The 21,288-nt window shown below is 41.2% G+C and overlaps 1 protein-coding gene across 1 annotated transcript in view; it reads right to left on the bottom strand.

The window, feature by feature from the left end:
- The window catches only part of FRK (fyn related Src family tyrosine kinase), a 59,259-nt gene extending 38,750 nt beyond the window's left edge, over nt 1–20,509 (bottom strand). Inside the window, exon 1 of the mRNA XM_063310892.1 lies at nt 19,665–20,509. Within this exon, the coding sequence (XP_063166962.1) occupies nt 19,665–20,050 (386 nt within the window). The 5' untranslated portion in view covers nt 20,051–20,509. The remainder of the gene's footprint in view (nt 1–19,664) is intronic.
- Nucleotides 20,510–21,288: the final 779 nt, after the last annotated feature.

The raw sequence follows: 21,288 nt of genomic DNA, 5'->3' as shown, positions 1-21,288 counted from the left end.
ACAAAGCTGCATTCAAAAAGTTACATGGATGCAGCATATATCAGAATACTATGAGTGTTCACAATATGCCAGGATGGGTGTGGCTGATCCCAAAATATCTATGAACAAAATATTGGGCCACAGCTATCCAACCTTTTATGTTGTAAGAATGCCTCTTGAATCTCTCAGGGGCCCAGAGATGTTGTTGGAAATATAGAATAGGCTGAATGGTGGCTCTTTGCTTTGAAACGTGCTAGTTTCCTTTTTCATTTTTTACTAAACATATCTTTAAAAATTAAGTAGAGCAAGGAGCTAGATAGGCACCAAGGAATGTATTGTTACAGATGTCCCATGTTGTGCATGCTTTCCCTACCTTCTTATATGGATCTCATCAAAAATATTGGCATCATTCTTATTCTTGTCAGGCATTAACATCTGGTCTCATTTCAATCGGCATTTCTTGACAATTTGGAGGCAAACTATAGTATATATATGAGCTATTCACTAGTTAAATATTCAGCTGAAAAAATCACAAATTTCATTTGCTATATGACCATTTATATGCCCATGCCTAAGGTATGAGTCAGAAGAATGTATTTAGCTTTAAAAAAAACCAAAGAGCATAGCATAAAGATGCTCTTTAAAGCATTAAAGAGCTAGTTTGGTCTAGTGATTAAGGCAACGGGCTAGAAACCAGGAGTCTGTGAGTTCTAGTCCCACCTCAGACATGAAAGCTGGCTGGGTGACCTTGGGCCAGTCACTATCTCTCAGCCCAACTCACCTCATAGGGTTGTTGTTGTGGGGAAAATAGGAGGAAGGAGTATGAGGTATGTTTGCCGCCTTGAGTTATTTATAAAAATAATAAAGGCGGGATAGAAAATAAATATAAATAAATAATAAAAAGAGCCCTTTTTATGTGAATTCATGTTGGGGTCACAGGGTATACATGGCAATAGACTCTGTATAGAAGTTATGAATACTGTTACTTGGCATACAGGAAATTTATTTATTTTACTTATTGTTCACATTTATATGGCCACCCATTTCACACTAGGTGACTCTGGGTAGCGTACAACCATAATACAATCCCAACTGGCAATGCACATCCATACCCTTATTGGCAATGGATTTTGGCTAAGATTGTAATGTCTCATCTGTACTCACTGAGTCTGAGTTTACAGGTAATATCTAACCCTTAAATTTCATTTGCTATATCACGATTTATATGCCCATGCCTAAAAATACTGGCTTATCCTCTAAAATGTGAGACCAAGATTGGAGACAAAAAAATCATCTGCATAAATTGGCTATTATGTGGGCTAAGTGTCATCTCACTGCTTCCATTTTAAGCATCAATGATTTCTGGACAATGTTACCCAGAGGGCATTTTGAGTTAATCCAGTAGTTGATCACGGCAATCTAAATAATAGTGAATCTACAGTCCATATGGCTCTCAGTAGCATATACTTCAGAAATCATATGAAAAGGCTGAGTTCTGGGTTCAAAGGGAATATGATTTCTCCATCTGAGTTGTGATCTCAACCATTTCTCCTGTACTTCCTAGATTGGACTGTTCCTCATTCTCAAGACTTTCCCATGATAAATGGCATGGGTAATGTGAATAGTTGTAGGGAGCAATATGATAACTAATAAAATGCTCATAAAAACTTTACCCCTTTCCCCACTCATTATGCCATTATTCTTATCTGTATGCTTTGGCAGTATTTTAATTTATTATCTCTCTCTTGCAGCTAATTTACGCCCTTTCATTTGTGGACTTTGTTCATCAGTGGCCCGTAGCGTCATCACTGATAACAAGAAAGGAGCAGAGAAATCCAGAGAAGTGTGCTTCAAACACATGCCTAAGAATGATTGCTTAAGTACTGGCTAAGGAGATCAGAGTGGAAAACACTTAGCAATACCACTTGACATTTCAAAAAAATTAATTAAGCCTCTCCCAGGAAAAGCATAAAGAGCCATTAAAGGAAGAGTTAATTTTAAAGCTCACAAATGGATCACATGCCCTATTTTGATCACTTAACTTCCATACGCAAAACACAAATTTTCATATTAAAAAAGCACTTCAAGTATTCAGAGATAGGTAAACCATGATTTAGCTTTCCTCATGCCTGGTGTCCTAGCTAGGTAAAGCTATGAACCACCAAATGCAAGATCATGAATCATCCAATTTAAGCAGCCAAATAACAACCGCAACAAAAAAAGATCTGTGCATCTCAAGCATGGGACCTAGAGAAAATTAATCATTACCACCCGCACAAGCTTCTTATTAAAGGAAAGCTATTTTTATCACCAAGTGGGTGAAGACAGAGAACATAAGGAAGAGAGTGGGAAGAGTAACGGAGCAATTCCAAAAAGAGGCAAAGAGAAAGGCAAAGTCTCCAGAATTTCATCTCCCATTCTCTGTACTGAAGGTTTTATTTCTAAAACACCAGTAGAATCAGGTTGGACAGAAAGTCAAACCAAGATCTGAATAAGCAAGTTTCATCTTGGAGTAAAATTATTGGCTTAACTGGGTCTTCTTGGGAAAAAGATACAATTATGCAGGTCACACATGGGTTGCAAAAAAGATTAAACCTAATGGAATGTAAAGTGCTCTGACTCATAGTCCTGCCACCCTATGTCATTTAAAGGGACTTTCTCCTAGTGAGTACACTTAGAGTTGCAGCCTAACAGTGCTACACAAGCTTCATCCTTTATATTCACACAGGACTAACCATGGTTTACAGAACCATGGTTTGCTGACTCAGTCATGGGCTAAGCTTAAATTAGGAGTGAGCATTGTTCTTCCAGAAACTGCATTTTGGTTATTTATATGCCTCCTAAGGGCTATAAGAGGTATAGCTGGCAATGTCTTGATATCAGCAGAGTAGGCAAGAGTAATGTTTTGGGAAAAATTTGGGGATGATTTAAGACACCCATTTTGTCCCTGGAAACCCACTGAAGCAGAACCAATGATCCAACTGGGGAGGACTGAATTGTTAAATAATTGCTTTAAACCTCTGTAAACCCACCCTATCCCAGTCAATTAATCTCTGACAGTCTGACTGTTTTGGACCCACCAACCTAGGGGCATCTGAAGACATTTGTGGGGCCTCAAAACATTCTGGGAGTTACATCTGGACTGTGGATGTTTATTCTGCTAAATCCCTGTAAACTATAGATTACAAACTATAATGGCTGGGTTCATATAATCACTAAAACAACATCAAGCCAACCAGATTTTTGGTTAGTTGATGTGAGAATCCAGTAATCACTGAGTGCTGATCTTTACCTAATCCAGATGCTACAATGTATATATAAGAAAGTGGTAGCACAATCTGTGAAATTCCAAAATTTGCTAGCAGGGATGAGGGGAATTGAGTGAAATAGCCTAAAAAGGACACTCCACACTTCAGTATTTTGTGGCAATACCTGCTTGCTTATACATCATTACAGCAAATAATTATCTTTATTAATAGATGGAGTAGTTATATGGGCAAAAAAAGACTTGCACCAAGTATTCTAATAATTTTGTCAAAAGTATCCTTAAGGATTTTGCTGTGACTGCAAATGGTATATGAGCATGCTACTTTTTCTTTTCTTGATCAGACTGAATCACAATTATTAAATGGAATCAGCTGACCCCTCCTCTTGAATCTGATCACTTCAGCTACATCATTCCAAACTTGTTTCTGCCTAAATAGTCCTGCCTCTTCATTTCTGTTACCTTCTTCTGCCTTTTTATACAAAATCAGTCTTGCACAAATCCCAAATGAGATGGGGCCCTTGGAAAGAATTGGCTTTTTCTTTCCTCTGGCTGTGAACTGCTGAGATTTTTTTGTGGGCACAGAAGAGTAACCTTTGGGGTATTCAAAAAGCATGTAGGGTAGGCTGACCGTACGTACTGTTTTGAACAGGACAGTCCCATTTTTTTAACATTTCCTGACCGTCCTGTTGTTTTAATATAAATATCAATTTTGTCCCATTTTTTAAAAAAGTTGGAGCCATTATTGGGAAAAGTGCTAAAAAATTGAAATTGAAAAGGAGACTGACTTACCCATTGGCAGTCGTTCTCAATCCAGCGGGAAACCCAGAGCGGGAACCGCAGGAACAGCTGATTGGCAGTGAGCAAGAGGAAGAGTCGCTGATGCCAATCAGTGCAGTGGAAGAAGGGCGGAAAAGTACACCCAGCAGAAAAGAAGCCGATAGGCTCTCAGGCCAAAACAGCGGGAAGAAAATAAAATAAAAGGGAGCACCAGAGAAGAACAGGTTGTCGGGGACAGCCATTCACTAGGCTCCTCCATTCCTGTTCTTCTGTCCCAGCTCACTGCTGCCTTCAGCCCTCCTGCGCTTCTCCAGCCTGCTGCCGCCTCCATTTACCCCATCCCGTTTTGCCATCCCAATGTCCTGTTTTTGTCTCAAGGAAATATGGTCAGCCTAATGTAGGGGAGGAAATTGAAAAAGAGGATGTGGATTCCTCGATAGTGCAGATTGCCGGCATCAATGGTTGGAAAGAAAAAAAAAGGTCAAGAAAGCATGTTTAAAAAAATCTAAATTACAACTGAAGAAACCAGCTTTTCTGTGCCTAACGTAATTGTTATGGTATTCAGAAAGCAGAGTTTCAAATTTTGATTTGGGTCATTCTGATTCAAAGTATAAAGATTTTATGCACACAGTGAGCTAGCTCACATAAATATCCTCTCACAATGGCTCAGTTTCAGCAGCAAGGCCAAGCCATACAGTGCACATAATAAAATCAAGGATCTTTCTCAATCCCAAGAGATTCTTCCGTTCACACCCTCCCCATACGCTGTGATCAGATACCAAAAATTGCTTGATTTTTAAGAATCAATCTGAGAAGAATGCAGACCCTGTCAATCATTGGATCCAATATCCCATTTTCTCCTTTCCCAACCATGGTGTTTTTCCTACAGTTCTGTACCATCTGGAGCTTCTTTGCCACCTTTTGCAAAGCTCTGGAGTTTTGGAGAAACAGACTCCAAGAACTGGAATGGAATGAAAAAGAAAAATGGTTCTGACAATCAATCTAATGCTCACTCCAGATAACGCATTCCTCTGACCCTCAGTCATTTGAAGGAGGCATTCCTGCTATTGATGGATAGGGCGAAGAGCACCGAATTAAAAGGATGTGTGCTTCATTGAGCTGGCTCCCTACCTCTGTTCTGTGAATGCCCTTTGTGAACAGAAGAGGCACCCAGTGAACATGTCCTGTGAGGAAGAATAATGCTCAGCAGAAAACCTTTGCCATTTCCTCCAAGAAAGGGGTGTGTGGGGAAGGGTGTTGTTTCTTTGTAAACAGACAGTAAGATATGGCCATGTATAGCATGAAGACCTTGGAAAAAATATTCAAATGCCATGATGTGTCTATACCTACAAAGATCAGAACTGTGAAAGCTGTGGTGTTCCCTGTGACCCTCTATGGAAGCAAAAGTTGGACTTCAAAGAGTCATCTCTCATGTGATTTCATTTGATATAAAGGCTTTTAGACTCCTGAAAATTTTCCCATTTGCAAGGTAAGAGAAAGTACTCTGGGATATATACAGTATTGATGCTTTTGAACTTTGGAGTTGGAAAAAACTCCTGAGAATACTGTGGACAGCCAAGAAAACAAACAAATGGATCGTCAAACAAATCAACCCAAAGTTTTCACTCAAGGCACAAATGATGAGGCTCAAATTATCCTATTTCAGACACATTATGTGAAGACCTAGCTCTCTGGAGAAGGCTCTAATGCTGAGAAAAGTGGAAGGAAAGAGAAGAAGAGGACAACCAGCAGCAAGATGGATGGATTCAGTCATGGTAGCGATGGGGGTGTTGTTGGAAGAGCTCCTTCAGCTCTTCCAACAACAGATCATCATGGACAGATCATCATGGACAGATCATCATGGAGAAAATCTATGTGGTCGCTAAGAGTTGACAACAATTTGATGGCATGTAATCAATCAATCAATCAATCAATCAATCAATCACATTTATAGTAAACTTGTGGGAGACCTCCCATGGCCTTCTGAGCAGAAATGTTCATGGGATGCAACTGAATATAAGTGAGCATTTCAGTGCCCATTCTTTCTTCATACTAACAGAGAGATCAACATGTACAGATCTACTGCAAATTAAATAATGTTATCTTATGGGGCCTCCCAACCTTTCTGTTGTGATCACCGGTGTAATTCTGTGATTTACACCAGTGTTCCAATGCCCCATAAGATAACATTATTTAATGAAGTCATGATTCCACCATGAGTCATTATCTTAATCTGAATTCACATGTTGCTCATTTTAATCAGTCAATGACATTCTTAATGCCTTGCTTACAATAATCAGATTTAGCTTAAATTTTTTCAAAGAGTCATCTCTCATGTGATTTCATTTGATATAAAGGCTATTAGGCTCCTTAAAATATCCCATTTGCAGGGTAAGTTAAAGTACTTTGGGATATGCTATTGATGTCACCTCCCACTTACAGTGAAAGCTGACACTTTCTGCTACTGAAGTATATGAGCCAGGTTCTTTTTCTTTCTGACATTATGGTGTAATCTCCACCTATGTTTGCATTCATGAGACATATACACACAAAAATTCTACCCACAATGATTAGCAAATTAAATACTGTAGATTTTTATTATTAGTTGATGTGTTTGATTACAACACTACTCACCTGTTTATTAAAAAGATTACATTTTTCTACTATCTTCCAAAATCTGCCCTTTAGCCATAGCTATGTATTTGGATATTCTACTTTCCAGTTGCTCAGTTCTGAGAGTCTCTAGTTCTCTCCAGTCAAGGTGCAGAGAATTTAGTGGTAGTTATTATACAACTGAATAATCCCTGGCACTACTTAGTTTTTGTATATGTTAGCACAAATAGAATGAAAAAGTATTTATATTCCAGTAAGTCTTTTTATTGTCTGGTTAATATTAAACCTGAAAGCTTAGTCATAGAAAAAAATGCAGTTGATTTTCCTTTAGAATTTAAGCATGAACTGAGATATTCAGTGTAGTTCAGTAGGTGCCCATGGACCCTCTCTTCCCATCACCAATTAAATATCTGTATCTATCTACAATGAGGACATTATGATGTCATTTGGACTGGAGAAGTGTGGCCAGATGGTAGTAAAGAGAGGGAAAGTAGTCAAGACTGATGGGCTGGAACTACCAGCAGGCCACATAGCAGACACACAGACCAGCTACAAGTACCTTGGTATCCCACAGTCACATGGGAACCACGATGAGGAGGCAAGGAAGACAGCAACATCCAAGTACCACCAAAGGATAAGACAGGTCCTGAAGAGCCAGCTCAATGGGAAGAACAAGATCCATGCCATCAACATGTATGGCCACCAGTCATCAGATACCCTGCCGGTATAGTGAGCTGGCCAAAGGAGGACATGGAGGCTGCTGATGTGAAGACCCGGAAACTCCTCACAATGTATGGAGGTTTCCACCCCAAGTCCAACACTCAGAGACTGTACATCAGTCAGAAAGAGGGTGAGCAGGGTCTGGTGAGTGTCAAAGCCACTGGCCTGGATGAAACCCAAAGCATTTAAGAGTACATCAATAAGATGGCACCCAAAGATGAGCTGTTGAGAGAATGCCTGAGGCAGCAGCAGACATGGAAGGGAGATCAAGCAGAGAAAGTTCCATGGCAAGACAAGACCCTGCATGGGATGTACCATTGACAGATAGCTGGGGTGGCTGACCTTGGGAAATCCCACCAGTGGCTGGAAAGGGCTGGACTAAAAGACAGCACTGATCATAGCAGCACAAGGACAGGCACTAAGCGCCAGATCCATAGAAGCAGGTGTCTACCACACTAGACAGGACCCATTGTGCAGACTGTGCAGAGAGGCCTCAGAGACAGTCCAACATATAGTGGCAGTGTGTAAGATGCAGGCAGGACACTGAACAGCACAACCAAGTAGCTGGCATTATGTACAGGAACATCTGCACAGCGTATAGGTTAGACCCTCCCAAGTCCAGATGGGAGATTCCACAGAAGGTCGTGGAGAATTACAGGGTAAGATCCTGTGGGACTTCCAGATGGACAGGCATAGGTACTGGCCAATCAACCAGACATCGTGGTAGTAGACAAGGACCAGAAGACAGCAGTGGTGATAGATGTAGTGGTGCCAAATGACAGCAACATCAGGAAGGAGTATGAGAAGCTGGAGAAGTACCAGAGCCTGAAGGAGGATATGGAAAGAAAAGGCCAAAGTGGTCCCAATGGTGGTGGGAGCACTCAGGGCTGTGACTCCCAAGCTGGGAGAGTGGCTCCAACAGATCTTAGGAACAACATCAGAGCTCTCTGTCCAGAAGAGTGCAGTGCTAGGAACAGCTAAGATACTGAGCAGAACCCTCAAAATCCCAGGCCTCTGGTAGAGGACCCAAAGTTGAGGAAGATACCTGTGCAGAGAGATGCAGACTGTGCAGATACGTAATGAGATGTTGGCATGCTGTAAAGTCACTCACAGGATCACTTTTATTATCAAGACTAATTCTGGGCCTCTCATGGCACACATAGGCATTCTCAGAAATTAAAAGCAGAGTGCTATGTTTGGAAGAGATGTCCCCAACCCGGGTAAAAACCATACAAACAAAACAAGGAAGCTGCAGCATGAAATGCATCCAGGGGAACTAGTGGGAGACATAGGGAGCCTTATCTCCAGTTTGATTCTGGTACATTGGGATTTGGTCACTGGCCACCACCACCATAGTAGCCATTTTATGAATGGATAAGAACTACAAGACAGCCCTTACTTAAAAGAAGAAGAAAAGAACCCACAGGATGCTTTCAAAATGGCAACTGTGCTCAATAGCCCTGAAAGTTTGAGGGCCCTTGGAGTAGAACATCGAAGATTTTGATTACCTGTAATTCTGTTTTGACACTGAGCCCATCTAATCACAATTAGATCTTAAGGTAAAATACAACATTTATGTTGTTTCCAGATACCATTTTCCCAAACATTAACACTAAATAATATTTGTTTGTTTGTCAAATTTCGCCACCACCCCTCTGCCCCCAAGAAAGGAACTCTGGGCAGTTTACAACACAGCTAAAAAATCAGAATATAAAAAAACCACATATAGTACATACAGTAACATATAAATATAAATACAAAATATAAATATAAAATGGAATCAAGATGGCAGTTAAAAGTTCTAATTCAATTCATACATTTATGAGGACCACTTTAAGGGGCCAGCCATCCCCAAGAATGACTACCCACCTTCCCGCTCCAAGCGAGATGGCAGAGCCAGGTCTTAACTTTTTCCAGAAGGTCAAGAGAGCGGGGGCTTGCCTCACCTCTGGGGGAAGAATGTTCCAAAGTGTGGGCCACAGCAGAGAAGGCCTGCTTCCTGGACCCCACCAGATGGTATTCTCTTGTAGACGGGGTCTGTAACATGCCCCCTCTGCATGACTGGGTGAGATGGGTAGATCTAATGGGGATGAGACAGTCCATCAGGTAACCTGGACCCATGCCATGAAGAGCTTTAAAGGTCATAACCAAGACCATGAACTGGAGCCAGAAGCTAACTGGTACCCAATGCACCTTTTGCAGCGAAGGTGTTATATGTGCTGATCTTGAGGCACCTAAAATTGCCCATGTGGCCACATTCTGGACCAGCTGTAGCTTTCAGATACTCTTCAAGGGTAGCCCCATGTACAGAGCATTCCAATAGTCTATATGGGAGGTGACTAGGGCATGAGTGACTGTTCGGAGGCCTCTTGGTCCAGGAAAGGGCGTAACTGGCACACAGCATGAAGTTTAGCAAAGGCCCTCCTGGCCATGACTGCCACCTGCTCTTTGAGCAGGAGTCATGAGTCCAGGAGGACCCCAGATTCCACACAGGAACTATTTGGGACAGTGCAACCCCATCCAGTGCTAAAGATGGTAAATTCCCAGATATAGAGGAGCCCTTAACCCACAGCCACTCTGTCTTACCAGGGTTCAGCTGAAGCCTGTTGTTCGCCATCCTGACCCCCACAGCCTCCAGGCACCGAGAGAGGTAGAAGCAGCATCACTTATGTCTCCCGGGACAGAGATGTATAATTGGGTATCATCAGCATATTGATACCTCATCCGGTGGTGACGGATGATCTCACCCACTGGTTTCATGTAGATATTGAAGAGTAGTGGAGAGAGTACCAAACCCTGTGGCACCCCACAAAGGAGGGTCCATGGGTCGGAACTCTCACTCCCTATCACCACTGATTGGGACCGGCCCTGGAGGAAGGAGGTGAACCAGTGCAAACCACACCACCCACCCACAACTCCCTGAGTCGCCCCAAAGGGATACAACGGTCGATGGTATCAAAAGCACTGAGAGGTAAAGAAGAGCAAGGATGGATGCACTGCCACCATCCCTCTCCTGCCAGAGATCATCCATAAGTGTGACCATTGCTGTTTCCGTCCCATATCTGGGCCTGAAACCTGAGTGGAAGGGGTCTAGATAATCCATTTCATCCAGAATCCTCTGGAGCTATAATGCCACCACTTTCTCAACCACCTTCCCTAAGAAGCGGAGGTGGGACACTGGATGGAAAGTGTCCAGAACAATAGGGTCCAGCGATGGTTTCTTGAGGACCGGGTGCACCAGCGCCTCCTTAAAGGCAGCCTGGAACACCCCGCTCTCCCAAGGATGAATTCACCATCACCTGGACCCAACCACACGTCACCTCCCAGGCTGCCTTCACCAGCCAGAAGGGACATGGATCTAATTGACAAGTGGTGGCATTTACTGGATCCTGCCCACTTCCTCAGGCCCAACAGGATCAAACCTTTCCCAGATAACCAGTAAGTACGATCCCCAGGCATCTCCACAGACCATGCATTACGCTTGGAATCCAACTTGGCAGGGATTTGAGTGATTTTATCCTGCAGATGCTCGGAAAACTCCTCTACACAGCCCTGCAGGTGGGTCACTGAGCCCACCTTTCCCAAAAGGGATTGAATAACCTTAAATGGCTGCTGGGCAGCATTCTGCAGATGCAATAAGAGCAGAGGAATATTGACATTTCTCCGCTCTTACCGCCACAAGGTAGGCCCTAATAGTAGCTCTAGCCTGTGTTTGGTCAGACTCAGTCCTTGTCTTTCTCCAGCAGTGCCCTAAACATCTCTTAATCCGCTTCAGAACCCTCAACAACTCCATGAACCCCGGTGAGTGTCAGGTTCGATGGGACAAGAGAGGTCACACAGGCGAAATCCTGTCCAAGGCCCCTGCTGCCTCTTTATTCCAGGAAGCAGCCAGGGCCTCTGCTGGACCATGCAGCAGATCCTCAGGTATAACACCCAGCTCTGATTTCCATCGAATGGGTCCTGCCTCCCTGCAGAAGGGGTGGCATAGGAGAATCTCAAGGTCACCAGGGCATGATCTGACCATGACAATGGGGACAGCTGTAACTCTCCCTTCAGATCACATTGCCACTGCTCTGACAAGAAAACCAAGTCCAGTGTGAGGCGGTCTTGAGTCAGATCCCGAATAATCTGGGACAGGCCCATGGCCGCCATGGTGGCCATGAACTCCTGAGCCACCTCCGAGGCATGCCCCAGGGATGACAGGTTGAGGTCCCCCAGAACCATGAGTCTGGGAAACTCCACCGCCAACCCTAAAATGGCCTCCAGCAGCTCAGGCAGGGAGGTTGCCACACAGCAGGGAGGCTGGTACAGTAGCAACACTCCCAACTGTTCTCGGGATCCCAGCTTGAAAAACAGGGTCTCACAACCGGCCACTTGTGGAGCAGCGCCCCTGAAGGCCACAAGAGACTCTCGGATGACAACAGCCACCCCTCCTCCCCTGCCCTGGGGTCTTGGCTGCTGCCATACCGTAAACCCGGTATTTAATTGTTATATTCAGACAATCATGATTTCTTTACCCCTTTTATTTTGCCATGATCCTTCAGTAATATTTTATCATCTTTTCTTTACCTTTCTCATTCTTAAACTGAATTATGAATTCAATTTTTGCTGTCCAGATACTCATACCAGAATTTCTCATTTCCTGTATCATGACTAAAATCTTCCTAAGAATTTAACTGATTCAAATAAGGCAAAGTTGCTTATCCAAGTTGGAAGCATTGCTAGAATATAACCATCTCTGTATCTCATGCCTTTTATTTATGATTATCTCCCTTTGTAAAGCTATGCTCTTGAGACAATTAATATTCCCCTTAATAATTCTATTCATCTCTTCCCCTTTCCCCTAAGTAGTATCAAAATTCCCAAAAGTCTCCAAATTCTCTCCAGATAATAACCCTTATAGCATTGCAATGTTCTTTTTAATGTGGTAGTTCTTTCCATGGGTAGAAAAATCTGAAGGGTGATTGTGGTATTTCTCTTTCCTCTGCAAGGGGAGGAAGGAAGAAACATCTTGCTGCAGAAATGGAAGTCCTGTTTTGCTTCACTAAAGCGTGGTTGCAATATTTTGAATTTCTTAGGGTGTTTTCACAGGTACCCTTTGTGATGATACATCATCGAGACCTCATTGTTGTATTCCCACAGCACTGGTCTCCTTGGGCAGCTGAGCTGATTTTTTCTGACTCAGCTCAACTGAGCCAGAAAATTGATAAATTGCAAATTAATAGCAGAAGTCCACAGGGCTGAGATCCTGAAAGCCAGACAGGTTTCCGTTCAAACCAACAACCCAGATTGTTTTGCAAAAAGGCCAAATGCACACAGTATGCCCTGAAAATCCGGAAAGGGGGTGGGGGAGGCCAGTAAATATGTAAGAAAAGGTACTAAGCCTTTTTTTTCCCCTCCTTCATCTTTTTAGGAGACAAAGGGGGATTTGTTGTCAACCAGAGCAATCCCTACCTGGAATGGGTTATTACAACAGTCCAGCCGGGCAACAGCATTTGTTGTCTACAATACATTGGCAGAGGGTTATTTTCAGGTTTAGGTAAAACAATTGTCAGTAATACAACAATGGAAGGTAATTTGTTGTTTCTCTGATTCTTGTTTTGCAGTGCAGAATATTTTTTTAAAAAATTAAGGCTGAAAAAGAGGGATCAAACTTTTAATTAGGACACTTTGATACCATGAAGTCCTAATTTATATGCATTATTAAAATAAATCTACCACTAGAAAATTCAAGCTTTCCTTCCTTGCTGTAGGCTACAGATAGTTAAGATACTTAAAGTAAATATTACTGGTGGGATTTAGATAATATATGCATTAAATCTATTTTCATACCAATCTCATTTAGGTCATTAAAAATAAGTCACATCAGACAGCAAGAACCTATCTTTAGATATGTTCATTAAAATCTGAAATATTAACTGGATACGAGGAAGGAAGGAAGGAAGGAAGGAAGGAAGGAAGGAGGCATTGTAACTGAACAAAAATGTCTGTCACTGGTAAAATAAACAGAATCCATCCACTCCAGAAGACTTGAGATATTGAGGATGTGATTTTGGTGAACTGGGTTGTTTAAAAAACTCTTCACAGAACAAAATTCATTCAGATATAGTTTAAAAGAATCAAAAGTATAATTTTAGGAAGATACATCCTTTTTATTATTTCAATATTTTAGATAAGTAATTAGAAGGCATTAGTTGAGAATACCCTGCTCTGTGCCTCAACTAGTTAAGTACTTCAGAAGCCAATGTTCACTTTTTACTGTACTGTACAATAAAACTTTACTTTTATAATAGGCAGGAGTTGGAACTGTAAAATCAACATATTTTTTTTAAAAAACTTTGTTAGTTATAATAATCTTCCATGGTGCCTTAAGTAGCTTTGGAAATTGCATGTAATAAACAACATATATTGGTAAAAGCCTTCAGTCTCTGAATTGGCTAATATAGACAGAGGTCCCTATTCTCCAAACCCCCAATACCATGTCACCCAAGCAGCCTTGAAAAAAATGGCATTTTTTCATCTTTTCTGTATTTTGGCACATGTTGCTACCTACAATAAAACAGTGGAGACTGGTGCTAAGCTTCTAAGCCAGCGGTGGGGAAATTGCCTCTGTCTTGGGAAAATGGCTAGATATAATCCCCAATCTACCCATACAATGTCAAGGAGCAGAGGATAATATGTGGAGCTGATATATAAATGCTAAATAAATGTGAAAGACAAAAAAATCCCTGAAAGACCATCTACATCTTTTCAACTTTTGAAACTTAGTCAGGGATTTTTTTTCCCCAGCTGCAAATAATAGAGAACAATGACATAAATAAATAGTCACCTCTCTGCTACTGATATCTTCAACACATGGATAGGAAGAGTTTCTCCCTGTGAAATACATGTGAGGAGAAATTGTAAGTAACCCTTCCTTCCATGGAGAAGCTTTTTGAACATGCACAGATCCCTTTCACACCCTTGCTAACAGTATAAATGAGTGAGAACATGATCACTAGACACATCATCTGAGACAAGAGTCTGAAGCCCAGGAATGAGGGACGGAGAGACGGGAGATACCCTGTAGTGGTAGACCCTACATAGACTACTCACAGATGGCAAAGGTTAATCAACTTCTTGGGCACTGCCTCTCTCCTTCCTATATTTTATATCACATGGGATGATTCCTCAGCAATATTTCCATCTCTAGCCAAGTAGCTGGTCTTACATACAGCTGATCTTATTAGGAACATATATAAATATGCTTATTTGTGTAGGCTACTGGCAGAAATTGCTTTGCCTAAAACAGAAACACTACTGCACAAATACCAGTCCATAATGCATTATGGATATTATAATCTATAAACAGATACCACAACAGCTGTCCTGAAATAGCATGATTTTTGTAGCTTAATCATGAACATATCAAACAGCAGTTGTTTAAAAACTGCTGAGGACTACTAAATCTCTGTATCATTAGAAAAGATTTGTTTGGATGGGAAATTCTCTGACTCCAAAGCTCATCCTTCCTATGAACTGCATGTCTTCCTGTCATTAACAGCTGTGAGTTGCACTCACGAAATTGTGTGGCTCCCCAGCTTTGTCCCCCAAGTTTAGGTACTGAGGATGACAAAGGAGCTATCTAAATAGGATGCTGTGGGCTGGCTGTGTTGGACAGGGGAATGAAAATCCTGAATCCGTATGTTAATGAAAAATGTAACACAGCTAGTTCTCTAACATTTAGTGGAAAACAAGCATTTTATTGTTTAGCTGCCCTGATGTGTGAAAAAAATAGGATGTATGATATTGTAGCCTTCTCTAACTAGGTGCCTGCTGCGTATGTTGTATTATAATAATTGTTTTATTGTAAACTGCCCAGAGTCTCCACGTGAGGGGGAAATAGGCAGTGAATAAATTTATAAATAAACAAATAAAATAAAAACTCCCATAAAAACAAATAAAAACAGGATTTTTTACACCCACGTGTGCTCTTCAGTGTTATCAGTGACAAGAGATAAGTGAGTTGTCTCAGATGTACCTGACTGCATGACACATTTATTGTCCTGTAATTTTCTTGTCATGTTTCAGTTGCAATCAGGAAGAGCAGATAAGTTTTGAAGGATGATTCCTAAGATATAGATGTGCTTGCATCAAACTCAGACCCTGGTGGATGCATGGATACATCCAGGCCTTTATCTAGGCAAAAATATAGAAGAGGTTTGCCATTGCCTTTGCCCAAGATTTTTTTTTTAACCTTTCCAGTCTCACCTAAATTAGGACTCTGGGACTGCCTGGTCCAACCTTGCTTAACCTCTGAACCTAGACAAGGTTGGCCTGGTATGCCCATATCTGACAGCTGGCAGTATGCAGAAATGGTCATTACATAAACACTACTATTGAGCTTCTCAAAATACAAGGCTGTGCTAAGAATAAGAAGCCATTATAAGCATTTTTTTCCTAATGCATTCGTTTGCAGATGCTTCCACTGGCAGCAAACATTCCTGGAACAGACGAACAACACACACCTGGTGTGTTTCTGATAGCAGCAAGAACACCTAGCAGACCACTGATGTCAACAGAATCCTGTTTGTGTGAGGCACAGAAGCAGGTGTGCTGAATTAACATCAGCAAAGTAGTTAAGCAAGAAGACATTATTTCATTTGTTTTACTTAAAAATAATAATTAAAACCACATTTATTTCTCATTTATTTATTTTTAAAATATATATGACACACTTCCAAATAAATGTTTTCCCAGGGAAGCTTACAAAATCCTTTGACACCAACATCTGGAAAAGAAAAAGGAAGGGGAGATGGAGAAGCAGATGAGGAAGAAGAGGGGTGAGAAGCATATAGTGTACAAAAAACAGTACGGAATCTTTTAAAAAGCATTAAAATATCTGCTAGGCAGCAACATGATATTAATTAAGAAGCACAGTTGTAGGATAGATGAAGAGTTGGCATGTCTCAGAGAACAGAATGTCTTTCCCTCACAACAATGCCACAAAGTCATTTCCAAGCACATCTCTCTAGGGCAGTGTTTTTCAACCTTGGCAGCTGTAAGATGCTGGCTGAGGAATTCTGGGAGTTGAAGTCCACATATCTTAAAGTTGCCAAGGTTGAGAAAAACTGCTCCAGGGAAGAATTCCAGAACCAGGGAACTACACTGAGAAGGCTCATTCCTGGATAGCCATGACTTATGAGTTACAGGGCTGAGAGGACATAATGACCACTTGCTGCTGAAGGTCTAGGGATGTAGCAGTGAGCAGGGTTTATGAAGTCTTATGGTTCCCGGCTTGCATTTGGCTTCGGGCTCACACACAGTGAAACACCCAAGTGTATTATTGCCATAAATTATATTTATTTCCTTTAGCCGGCAGCTTAAACTCAAGCAGCTAAACAGCTCTGCATCTCTGTTTGTTCCAATGAAAATAGCAGAAACTCATAATTTCTAGTTACTGTTTTTTTTAACTGATTTTATGAATGATTTTAATCCCTGTTACAAATTAGGTAGTTGTATGCTGCTCAAAGTTGGCAGATTGGAGATATCAATAAGCCCTGTAAATAAATAAATAAAATAATTGTGCACTCAGGAAAAATACATGGTGTACTCCAGCCCTCCTATAGTTCTGATTAACTCAACATATTTTAAAAGGCAAATCCACTCAACTTGTTTTCACTTTTCAAATATTTGTGGTACTTTTTCAATTTAATCGTATAAAATGTCTGGGAGCTGATTCACACTTACATGTGCATTAACAACACTTTACTACTTGAATCACAGCTGCACTTGTGAAGAGCTTCTATTGAAAAGCACGGTATTTGAGGTGAAGTGATAGGAAAGCCTCAAGCCTGTGAGGATTGGTTGAAGAGGCCAATTTCATGGAAGTCATCATGATGTTGCAGGTGAATGTGCATAAGGAGGAAGAAAAAACAACTGAAGCGTAGATAACTTTTCTATTATATTTGGGAGTGAGAGAGAGACAGAGTACACATGATGTAATCATATGTACATTTGGACATCATGTTCTATGGGCAATTTATGATATAGTGTGCTTTATACATTTTCTGTACTCAGTAGTGCTTCCTAGCTAAAAACTGAAAGTAGAATTTGTAACTTATGCCAAATTACATTTTCCCGGTTGTAGTTATCAACATCTCCTGGTAAAAAGCTGCTATTCAAGCATTACAGAGATTCTTCATCAAAGGACTTAGAAAGGTACAATACAGAAATAAAGGTGAATGTTTCTGTGTCAGAACATGAGCACTACAAGCCATCATTTCGCTGTTTTTAATACAAGATTGAGCATCAATGAAGTCAGTGTGGTTGACTACTGAGAAACGGGTTATAAAGTTACAAACTGTCCTGATTACCAGGAAACACACTGAGACAATGACTTGGTCTCTAATATTTATTAGTAGTACTTAACAAGAATCCTAACAAACTGAGGAAGCGTGGGAAAAACCCAGCCATATAAACCCCAAAGGTTAAGGCGGTCCCAATCTGTGTCTCTTTGAATGGCTGAACAGTTCCTCAGTGCTACGCATGCGCTTGACAGTCTGGGTGGGAGCCCCCTGCTCGCCATCCTTACTCATGACACAAACCTTACTTGAAATTTATTCTGGCTGAACTTAGTGAAATTGCTTTTGAGTAAATGTGTGATACTGTAATCTGACTGAAGTCTAATGTCTACTCTCTCGGATACTTATGCCACGATATATGTATTAAGGTAAAGGTAAAGGTTTCCCTTGACATTAAGCCCAGTCGTGTCCGACTCTAGGGGGTGGTGCTCATCTCCGTTTCAAAGCCGAAGAGCCGGCGTTTGTCCGTAGACAGTTCCGTGGTCATGTGGCCAGCATAACTACACGGAACGCTGTTACCTGCCTGCCGAAGCGGTACCTATTAATCTACTCACATTTGCGTGTTTTCGAACTGCTAGGTTGGCAGGAGCTGGGACTAGCAACGGGAGCTCATCCCGTCACGCGGATTCGAACCGCCGACCTTCCGATCGGCAAGCTCAGCAGCTCAGCGGTTTAACCCGCAGCGCCACTGCGTCCCTATATGTATTAGTTTTTAATAAAATAAAAATTCATGTGTTTTTATTTCAGTGTATAATATTGAGTGCACAGATCTGCACAGCACCTGAATGTCCTTAAAAACACAGCAGATGTACACCAGTGAATCACATCCACTTGTTCAAACTCCCTATACTAAGACAATTACATTCAGCACATACTTCTCCATTCAGTAATGAACCCAAGTCCCAGTAAGGAACTTACTGCCCTGGTTTATCTTTTCATGCAAATACAATTTCCGAGTTTCCAGGATGAAGGTAAACAAGGAACAATCAAGCTGCAATCAAGTCTCACCACTCTTCATTGCCAAAGTAGTTTTCTAAATATTTGAATAATTAAAATAGCAATTCTAAAATTCAGGAGATCTGGAATGTACCACTTTTTAAGGGCCATAGATATTGCCTTTTCCACTTTAAAAGCCATTCGGTTTTAGTCATATGCCTCGGCCACAGCTAAATAGACAGTTGCTCTGTTTATGCCTCTGGGCAATCCCAGGGCCACAATTACCCTTTTCAAGTTTTGATGACAGAAACAACAAATGAGTTTTGCCAGCCCAACAGGCCTGTTCAATGAAGGAAAAGCCCACACTTTCCAGGAGATATTGCTATCTAGGTACCTCAGATGGTTGCTGTTAACAGAGGGGTGGAAGAGATTCCATTTGTCCTGTTTACCCTGCACTTCATCCCTAAAGCAGCAAAGAGTACACCTGCACACACATACCCACATGCAGTGATTCATTAAGAATAAAATAAATTCATTCGAAGAAAGGGAAAACTTAATATTTGCAAAAAAAAAAGTTCCAACCTTTAGTGAAAATAATGAATAAATTAGGTCTACACAAACATAACGTTAGACAAAAACCCCACAACAACATTTGGTTGCTTCTAGTTACTCAAAAGTGCATTCTCCATATTTTAGCTAAATATATTTGGCCATTTCCCCAAGACTATTTGTCTGTCTGGTGATTGCTACTTAATAGAAGATGCTGATGCTAGGGAAAGTGGAGGGCAAAAGGAAGAGGGGCCGACCAAGGGCAAGGTGGATGGATGATATTCTAGAGGTGACGGACTCGTCCCTGGGGGAGCTGGGAGTGTTGACGACTGACAGGAAGCTCTGGCATGGGCTGGTCCATGAAGCCACGAAGAGTCGGAAGTGACTGAACGAATAAACAACAACATTATCTATAAATCTATATATCTCTGTCTTTCCTCTGTTATTACCTTTACCCCTATATCTGTATCAGAACTTACGGTTCAGCTTCAATACTCTGGTCAGGAGCAACATAGTTAGCTGGGATATAGCCTTGCAGTTTTTGTCCAGGTCTGGCAAGACCATTCTCCACAAGCAGTTGTGCAAACCACCAGCCCTCCTGAGAGGTATCCAGCACTTCAAACCTATCTCCAGGTTGAAAACTCAGATCTTCTTCAGTCCGGGCTTGGTAAGCAAACAAGGCAAGAAATCTGCAAGTCTGCCCTACTGTTCTGGGTGGAGATGATGTGGATGATCCTACCGGAGGTTCTGTGGGACCAGAGATGGTTTCACCAGTCTTACCTCCTGACCTGCAATCACAGGCTTTGAAAAGCCAGAGCACATAGGACTCCAGACCTGCACAATTCTTCTGGCAGCAGTTCCCCATACTGCAGCTCCTCTCACTTTGTAGCTTCAATTTCTTCAGCGTCTTTTCCCCTGTCCCCTGTTAGGCATTCACAAATCCTTGAAAAATATTTCTTTCATTATATGTCATTTCAGAACTCATTCTTCAATCCCTTGGAACAAGATAAAGGGGAAGAGCATTTGCTGGGATTGAGGAAGGTCTTTTGCTTGGATTCTCCCCTCTCACCTTCTAAAAGTCTTCACCAAGAGTTTCTTCCTCGTCTTCCAGCTACGCACTCAGGACTGAAACCTGAGCAAAGAAAAGCTTTGTGTTAGGGGAAGTTTTCAGTTCCTCTTCTGAACACTCAGAAAGACCCAAGCCATTCTCTTGAGAGCCAAAAAAGATTGAACAAGCAAACAGAAGCAGAACAAAAACTTTTCAGCCAAATCTTCCTGTTTGTTCCTCCTAATATTCTTTCGTCTCTCAAAGATACAGCTAGCGCACAGAGACTAAAACCTCGTCGCTCTTGGTAATGAATAACTACTTGGACTGACCTTTTGTGTTAATAAGCTGAAATGTTGACAAACTTCTTTTATATGTACTTCCTGGTTTCTCCTCTTTCTGCCTCTCTCTCTCTCTTTCATACACACAGAGAGGCATATTGTCCCTTCCATTCTGTATACCACAAATAAAACAATCTGCAAAATCACTGTAGCACACAGATAAATGTGTTATTATCGTATTTGCTATGAATTCTCAAGTCTCCCCAGATACTCAATCTCTTGTGAAAAAAGTGTCATCACCCTTACAAGAAATTATGCTGCTCAGAAAATACTGATTTCCATTCCTCTTGCCATGGTCCTCCTTTCTCTTTTACTGAAGCCAGTAAATCTCTGAATTCTATATGGTGTGTGGTTATATTATTGCCCTGGACACTTTATGGATCACACACAGGATTTTTTTTTTAAAAAAAATTGTATTGCAATTTTTAAAAGAGAACTACTGTACAGAAAAAACAATATACAAAAACATTTTTTTAAAAGAGCAATATCCAACTAATTAATTATGAAATACCAACATGAACAAAAAGAGAAAAAAAATTGAACAGAGAGAGAAATCCTAAAAAATTAACATGCTAAATTAAGATGAATCTCCTAAATATATCACATATACATATAACCATGTAACAGCGATGTATCAATTTGTGCATAAACTTTTCTCTGTTCTTGTAAAATATAATGAAATTTACACCAAATATATATTGTTCATGTTTTGATTAG

This window comes from Candoia aspera, chromosome 1 (genome assembly GCF_035149785.1).
Source record: "Candoia aspera isolate rCanAsp1 chromosome 1, rCanAsp1.hap2, whole genome shotgun sequence".
Classification (NCBI taxonomy): Eukaryota; Metazoa; Chordata; class Lepidosauria; order Squamata; family Boidae; genus Candoia; species Candoia aspera.
Note: the sequence above shows the minus strand (reverse complement) of the source record. Positions and strands in the feature narration are given on the sequence as shown.